The sequence below is a fragment of the Eutrigla gurnardus genome (assembly GCF_963514095.1).
Source record: "Eutrigla gurnardus genome assembly, chromosome: 12".
Taxonomy (NCBI): Eukaryota; Metazoa; Chordata; class Actinopteri; order Perciformes; family Triglidae; genus Eutrigla; species Eutrigla gurnardus.
This window is the reverse complement of record NC_139926.1, coordinates 12,785,200-12,793,434: the sequence shown is the minus strand read 5'-3', so window position 1 is coordinate 12,793,434 and position 8,235 is coordinate 12,785,200. Positions and strand designations below refer to the sequence as shown.

General features: G+C 38.9%; 1 protein-coding gene across 2 annotated transcripts; it reads right to left on the bottom strand.

The window, feature by feature from the left end:
• Positions 1-628: 628 nt before the first annotated feature.
• Positions 629-8,199, bottom strand: LOC311022074 (transmembrane protein 237A-like). Of its 2 annotated transcripts, XM_084023097.1 has the most exons (11): positions 7,949-8,199; positions 5,042-5,118; positions 4,833-4,961; positions 4,245-4,350; positions 3,880-4,034; positions 2,938-3,058; positions 2,657-2,848; positions 1,950-2,023; positions 1,785-1,872; positions 1,580-1,701; positions 629-853 (listed from the first exon to the last, which is right to left on the bottom strand). In XM_084023097.1, exons 2-11 carry the CDS (start codon positions 5,109-5,111, stop codon positions 786-788), a joined length of 1,125 nt encoding a protein of 374 aa, XP_083879223.1. In that variant the 5' UTR covers positions 5,112-5,118; positions 7,949-8,199; the 3' UTR covers positions 629-785. The 2 variants fall into 2 exon arrangements, with proteins under 2 accessions (XP_083879223.1, XP_083879224.1); XM_084023098.1 differs by lacking the exons at positions 4,833-4,961; positions 5,042-5,118; positions 7,949-8,199 and adding an exon at positions 4,734-4,752 and having other exon boundaries at positions 4,245-4,341.
• Positions 8,200-8,235: the final 36 nt, after the last annotated feature.

Below are 8,235 nucleotides of genomic sequence, written 5' to 3'. Positions count from 1 at the left end.
TCTAACTATTACGAGATCTTCAGGTCCATCAGTTTTATGGAGCGTTCAGGTGCAGCATGTAAATGTGATACTCAATTGACAGCGTGACATTTTCAGTGGTAGAGGTAGTATTCAGATATTTTAGTAATTATATAGCCCGTTTCTAGTTTACCGACCACTCAAAGATCTGTACAACATATTTGCCATATTGATGTCACACTTAGTGTTACTAACCCTAGTATAATACCCCTATGCAGGGTCATTGAAAGGTTTTAAAGAGAAAGTCATTTTCAAAACTCTTGAAACTCTTGCCACTGGATTTCCTTAAACTGTTACATCCTGCAGTCACAAGTCCTCAATGCCAGCCTGAACATAGGTTGCATGCTTGCAGACTTTTCTCAATATGGGTGAATAAAACAAGACACCACTCTCCAGGAATGCTTTTACAAAACGTGAGGATTTAACTTCAGCTTAATTCTCATCATCAATTCTCATCATCAATTGACATCTTGGACTCATGACGTTGAGGGATTTCTGCAGCCATTTGATTTGAAATATAAAAAGGATTCTCCATTGTTGTTCCTTAGAGCAGTAGCACCATCCAGTGGTCAAATGAAAACATATCAAATTACTGAGAGCTGCTGCTGTACTGTATACTGTTTTTCTTTATTTACAAAATCCCACTTAGCAAAACAAAGTGCTACGTTTTGTACAAAAACATACTTTAAATGAACAAGGTAACTGATTTTTAGTCAGACGGACATACAAATGGAAAGACAGACAAATAGCGAGAGGTTTGCAGACTTTTAAGCAGGGATGTCCAGATTCTCGTCTCCTCTTGGGTATCCTTCCACTTCCATTGTCATCAAAAACTCTGCAAAGAAAAATAAAACCATCAAATCATCCCATTTTGGAAAACCACACACATTCACACACACAATCACACACACACACACACACACACACACACACACACACACACACACACACACACACACACACACACACACACACACACACACACACTTGTAAGCTACAATATATCACTTGCATATTTAGTCAATCACACTTGTATTATTTCTATACTTCAGTATTTATATGACCTTAACCTAACTTTAAAGTTACCTTGTGTACGACCTGAAAACATTATCTTACTTTGGTACATTCTGGTAGCATGGAGTTCTAGAAATGTGCAGCTATATTGTCTCTTAAAACCAGATGAAGCACAAAACATGAAGTCTCCTCGACTGTGTTTTTTTAATGGCGGCGACTGATGGCAATGAAGCAGTTGAACCAACGTTCATGTTAGTGACATCACAATCATCTTAAAAGAAGTAAATCATGGTGGGGTTTCCTCTGTTCATGTTACTATCTGTCTTTAGCTTTTTTTTTCAAATTGCTTTGGGATTTTTTTTAAAACAGTCTTAACTTTCTCTTGACCAATTGCCAATTGTCTTTTCACAATAAAAACTGTTAAAAATATGCTTGGAGTCAGTTTCTGCAACCAGGGGAGTGGCCAGTAGAGAGAATGCACTTTTCCGAAGGTTGCCGCCTGGTTTCACTGGAGATTAATCCTGAATGTAACGTGCAGCACATCTACCTTCTGTATAGTCGATGTCGGGTCGGGTAGAGACGACAGCCCAGGCCAAGCCCACCAACAGCGCCACCACCAGGTTCACTACAATCCATGGCCGCAGGATCTGCTCCTCTGAACCTGGAGGCCTGGAGGGGGTGAGAGTAAATACAATACATTACAATACAATACAGGACAACACAATACAGTAGAAGGCAATATAAATTCTCACCACAGAGTCTCGTTGGCTGTAGGGTAGAGGTTGATGCGATCGCTGGTCATTTGCTGACTGAGGGACAGGATCAGGGCTATGAAATATACTGAGCACAAAGAGACAAGTTGTTTTAACACATCATCATCATCATCCTCTTCTTTTTCTTTATTTTGGGTCACTTACAGAAAGAAGCCATAGCAGCCGGGTCCAGAGTGAGGAAGCCTCTCAGTGCCATGGAGGCTTTGGCCAGGTTCACCCTGCAGGTGAGACCCAACACAAAACTGTCATAGTTGCCACAAATTTGACATACTTGTACTTTACTTGAGTATTTCTATTTTATACAACTTTATGCTTCCACACCACTATGTGTTAGAGGCAAATTGTATTTTTTTTTTTTTACTGTAATACAGTTATCTGACAGCTTTCCTCACTTGTCAGGTTATATTTTTTTTACCATGTATCTGCAGTGTTGATTTTGGATGTTTGCGAAAAACATGAAGGATGAAGTGTTCCTTTATGAGGTGAGAACATTCTTAAGCTAAATAAACATTTTAAACGAGTGTCTTAGATCAGTTGGGAATTTTTTAGAGATGCGTGATTCTCGCAGGGCAGCACCTCTACAAACAGATGATGTTCTTATTGAATATGATGAATTGCTGTAGATTAAACCATTTAGTTAAAATGAGCCTTTATCTACAGCAGTAAAATGCAGCAATAATATTAATCCAAAAACATTATATATAATAATACTACACTGGCAGGGAACATTGACTTTGTTGTTACAAGCTCATATTTGTTGAGTTTTATGAGACTTGGTTTTACATAAAAAAACACAGGTGTACATCACACACGCACACACACACACACACACACACACACAGATCCCAGACCTGTCGAATGCCGACACGGTGCTGATGGCCAGCAGCAGGTACAGCAGAGACTGAGCTGGGTAGGCCAGTGGGTGATATTGCTGTAGCAGGTTGGGCAGCGTGGTCATCTGCTCCCCAGCCAACACATACACAACAATGATGTTCCACACGGCATAACCGGCCAAGAAACCATGAGAGAAGAGACCGATCACCCTGCACCCACACAAACACATACATATATACTATTAGATAACTCCTCTCTTACGAGTTGTTTGTGTGTGTATGTTTGTGTTTGTGCAGACCTGAAGCCGCTGTGGACCCTCATAGCGACGTCTCTGGTGGTCCAGATCTGTCTGGGGTCCATGTAGTCATCCATCAGCTCTGAGTGTCGGAGCTGGTCAACTCGCTCTGCCTGGAAACGCCCTGCACACACCCCGTACACACACCCCGTACACACACACACACACACACACACACACACACACAAACACACACACACATACATACACACACATAAATACACACATACGCATACACACAGCGAACACCCACATTTTTAAGAATGCCTGTTCTAAAAATGCTGAACTATTTCAACTAATAACTGTTTGAACAAACAGATTTCAATACAACTTGAATGCTTCTCAGATGCATCTACACTTCATTTTACTGCAATGAGATCAAGGGTAAAGAGTAAATCAAGGGCTTATTGGCTTAAAATTAAGTAATGTATTATTTTATGTGATGCTTACAGTTTTGCTTACACACTAAAATCAAAAGTATTACACAGTTAGCAAAACTGTTAACACAAAGAATGTTTTTTTATAAAGAAGTGCATAGTTTTTAGGAGAGTGTTGTGATTCTGTTAGTTGTGTGTAGTGTTTGAATAAACAAGCACTGTTTTCAAAATTGTGTTTAAGCAATCTAAAAAAACCTGTAAAACTGTTTATTTTGGAAAATTTGTCTGAAGTCATGGCAAACTATAAACTCATGTAGACAAAATACTACAAAAGTAAAGAAAAGTGTGATACTTAAAATGTAACAATAGTTTACAGTATATCACACGCCCTTCAGTGACTAATGGATGTTGATTTCTTCACTCCATTTTCTTATTTATAAAAATCTATTTTTATTACTTTATTTGCACCATTTTTTTGTTTTTTGTCAAAATCTTGATAATGAGTTTGTGGACAAGGGTAACTGTATTTGTGTGTGTTTTCACTACCAGCCTTGTGTTTCACACTCACTATTCCTCTCCACAAAGACTTTGCCGACGGGCTGGCTGTGTCCGTGGGGGGCGGAGAACAGGGAATGCTGGGGGATCGGAGACTGGGCATCCGTGATGATATCGTCGTCTTCGGCTCCCAGATCATTGCTGTAATGCTCTGTTGCCTTCGCCTTCCTGCCATGTGATATAAGGGGGAGGGTTTTGTCCAAGCCAACTTCCATGTGTGGGTGTTGACTGAAATAGCTAATTTCATGTTCCCCACAGAATGAATTGTGAGAACTTTGGAGATACTCAGACTTTTCATTTAGCGCCATCATTAGGTCAAATATTTAGTTGGTCCATTTGGTATATTAAATCAGTATTTTGCTGAACGCTGTTACTCACTTCTTCCTTTTCGTCTTTCTGGTTACAGCAACAGTCATTTCCTCTCCATCCATGTCTGGCTCGGCCATGTTACCGTTTGGCATGTCATCATGCTCTGCTTCCTGATCTAACCAACAAAACATGACATAAACATTAGGTTTATTATTAACACAAAGAACCACCTCTCTCATCTCTTGATGTGTGGATATTTGTTTTTACTCCGTGCCATTTGTATTGTTTTGTATTTTATAGTATGCATGTAAATGACTAGTACTCGACGCGTAACCTTGCTGCCTTCTTGGCCAGGTCACCATTGAATTAAAAAAAAATCCAAAAAGGTTTTTATCTGGTCAATACAGGTTAAATATAAATACGAATAACGGTCAAATACCTTGGTTTATGACAAAATACCTGTTATAGTAAAAAATGCTTGAGACAAACTAAACTGGTGAAGATAACAAACTTATCATGGCCTATATTACAATACAACAATACAATATACAATAAAACGTAACCCATCTTCCCCGGCTGTTCATCCAACACAAAATGAGGTTTATGCCAGGTTCTTTATTTGGTGTTAAAGGTGGCATGGATAACAGTTGGTGCTACCAATAGTGGGCGCCTTCTTCCTTTTCTTCTTCTTGTGTGGTGCTGGATCCTGTGGCTCTGGGGTCAAATGGTCTCTGCTTTCAAAGTGGCTCCTATTGGTCACTTCCTCCATCTCCATCTCCAGACCAACTGTAGAGGTACATAATAGAATACAATAATAGTATTTTATAGCATCAGTGTTGCGTGGAGCTGCAAGTGTCACCTCGTACCTTCTACTTGCTCCTCTCCATCACTGACTTCCTTCTTTGGCTTCTTCTTCTTGCTCTTGGCGGTTGGCATGGTTTCTCTGTGAGAGGAACAACCGTTCAAAATGTCATGTGAATAAATACATTATGAGGATCTTTCAGCATTTAATTTCCTTTTTCAGATTTTACTTAGGTTTTATGTTTATTTAGGTCAGTTAATTAACGTTTAACGAGGATCATGCAGAGGCTGGATGGTGATGACTATTTGAGATAATTGGATTAACCTGAGCTTTGAGGACAGCTGGTGGAACGAAGCACCACAAAGGATGTTTTGTCACTATTAACATTTGCACAGCAGTTAGTGCATTTCTCAAAACAATTAGTGCAAACTGCAAAACCTAGTGGATAACCTGCAAAAGCACGTCACTTGCTCAAAATGGATAGTTCATTCCTCAAAAGCAAGTATTCATGTCAATGAAACTGCCAGTGTCATCAACATGAGAAATCTTGACACCATCGGTTAGAACAAGATAGTCAGATGGATTTGTCATGTTTTCATTATGACAGTTTATTCTCTCAGTGTTTTCCAATGCAAAAAAAGGTCAGAACTCTGTGACGCTACCTGAAAATGCTCAAGACAGCAGTATACACTACTTGTACAGCCATTTGAAAAGGACAGTAAAGTTACACATTGCTGTAGTTAGGGGAGTAAGTGAATACAAGACACTGAATACGTACGTTTCACATTTTTACTGTATATGCTCTTTGCAATTCTACAGCATTGTGCAAAAGGAAAATCCAATACAGTCACTTATTTAGAACAAACATAAGAAACACCCTTTTGGTAGAGCTTCAGTTCACAGTGGTTCTTCCAACATTTGGTTGCACCCTCCGACCAGCCTCAGCCGTGAGGCTGTGATTGACAACATGGTCCACAACTGTAGCCCTAATTTCAGTAGGAACCTGCCGATGTATTTGGCCTCTTCTCCCTCTTCCTCTGTTTTGTAGAAATAGTACACACTATGTCCTGCTCGGTTCATATGCTTGCCAAGTGAGGGTTCATGATATTCATCCCTGATTGACTGTGAACAAGTAGCTTGTCATTGGTTACAACTAATACTTCACACACCTCCCCGTGAGTGAAAGCTGAAGTTCACCTGAGAGTAACTGTTCAATTTAGGAGACATTTCCAGGAAAAAATGATAAAGAAAGGTATACAATTTGCCTGACAGAATTTGATAACTAGTTCAACAGTTTTGCATGTAATGACTAAAGCAATGAAATGAAGACTATTAGTTTTATTGGGAACGACTTTTCAGCATCAATAAGTATAGTTCATTTTGACTGACATGACATAAGCAAATGATAATGTTATAAAACAGCAGAGAATTGTATGAAAGCAACTGATACATGTCCAAAAGCATTTGCAATTTGTTCAGAGGAAGGAGGAATTGCTACTATGATGTGCATAAATGACTAAATGTTGTGGAGGTTGAACTAATAGTATAGAATTTTCATTCTGATCTGAGAAAAGCACCAAAGCAACTGAGAAAAACTGTAACAGACCAAAGATAATCTTGTGTTTTGAACTGTGATTTGTGTGAAAATCAACCTGTTTCTAAATGTTGTAGTTTGTGTTTAATGCTATTGAGATGAGGCCAAAAGCACATTTTTAGAAGCACATCTACAGAGTGCTACTCAGCTTTTGGTAGCTGTGGGGAGCAATGTTGCTCATAACTATCCTTATGTTACGTTTCCAACAGTAAAGATGACATTCACAAAATATGAGTGCAGAGGATATTATGGACGAGGACTTTTTACAGTGTGGATTTTACAGTGTTGTGGCTGACTATTCAGGCTGCTTTCAAGAGGCCGCCTGAGGTGATTATATGGCTGGCAGGGACTCTCAAGAACCTGAGCTGCCCTGAGCAAACTGAGTAATGAATGTCATTGACTGTGTAAAAAGAGGTCAAAGTGCATTGACCATGAGCCAGTAGTTAGCTGGATTAAATTCAAGGAGTATGTTTGCACATCTGACGCAAGCGATCAAGTTATTACTTCCCCCAACACATGGCAACCTATTATCATGTGACAAGACGGTCTTCGTTTCAAAGCCACATTTGTTTCAAGTTATGTGGCAGCCATGCTAATTACGTTTAAAAAAACGGACGAGGTCAGGTGATGTTGTAATAAAATGACAAAGTCCACAGAAGTGCTGGATCATTTGAAACTGGCGGTTGTTTTTTTTTTGTTTTTTTTTTACCATGATCACAATTTTTCCTGAATTTATATTCATTATTGTAAACATACTCCCTCCAATCATGTTATCCACCACCTGCACAGTATTTCTTAACAATGCTGATCTGTGCATCCTCGCTGCTCCACCACAGACTCCACCTCCCCAACCTCACCCTGTACATGACTTTTGGTTTTCATCCAAATTACAATTTTAGATCCATAATTTGCATGTATTATACTGTTGGAGCACTTCATAAGGCCTGCCATTTCTATCACAGCATATTCTTTTGTAAATAACCACAAAGACTGAGAAGATGACTGTAATCTGTCCATAGTCACATTACATATTCATATTTATGTAACATTTCGTACTTAAGACAAATGAAAGCTCTACATTGTGCCAGCAACATCCCACTGGAGAGATAGTAAAACTAAAATCAACTTTTAATCATCCACAGTTCTTCAGTTTTACACTTTATGCTAAACAAATTTTTTCACATAAAATAACTGAATAATTATCACAGTCAATGTTCAAATCTCATTAAATTACACAAAAAATAATAGTAAGATCCTGCACAATAAAATATTGACTAATTTGCTCTTATATATATTAAAGAATATCAAACATCAAGCAAAATTAGAATGGTACAATAACTACAATTTGTATTTCAGAGAATGAGTATCAGTGCTTACCTGTGCAGCTGACTGCGTCTGTGACAACACTGCAGACAATCCGCACCTTCTGTCTGATCTTATCAAACTGAGGGAAAGCGTCTTAAGTTGAGCCTCGGTATAGAATCTCAACCTCCTTCCGTTTATTTCTCTGTCCTTTGCTGTTGGTAGTTTCAAGATGGCTGCTTCAAAATCAGTAAAAACTAAACCATAAATGGAAAATGAGGAGATAAAGCGAAGAAGAAAGCATGGTGTGTGTGTGTGTGTGTGTGTGTGTGTGTGTGTGTGTGTGTGTGTGTGTTTGGGGG

Excerpts from the sequence above, each read along its gene's own strand:
- LOC311022074 (XM_084023097.1), bottom strand. The coding sequence starts at position 5,111 with ATGCCAACCGCCAAGAGCAAGAAGAAGAAGCCAAAGAAGGAAGTCAGT. Across the intron at positions 4,351-4,832 it reads GAAGAAGGCGCCCACTATTG|ATCAGGAAGCAGAGCATGAT; the intron begins GTAGCACCAACT and ends TTTGTTGGTTAG. Across the intron at positions 2,024-2,656 it reads ACCGTGTCGGCATTCGACAG|GGTGAACCTGGCCAAAGCCT; the intron begins GTCTGGGATCTG and ends TCTCACCTGCAG.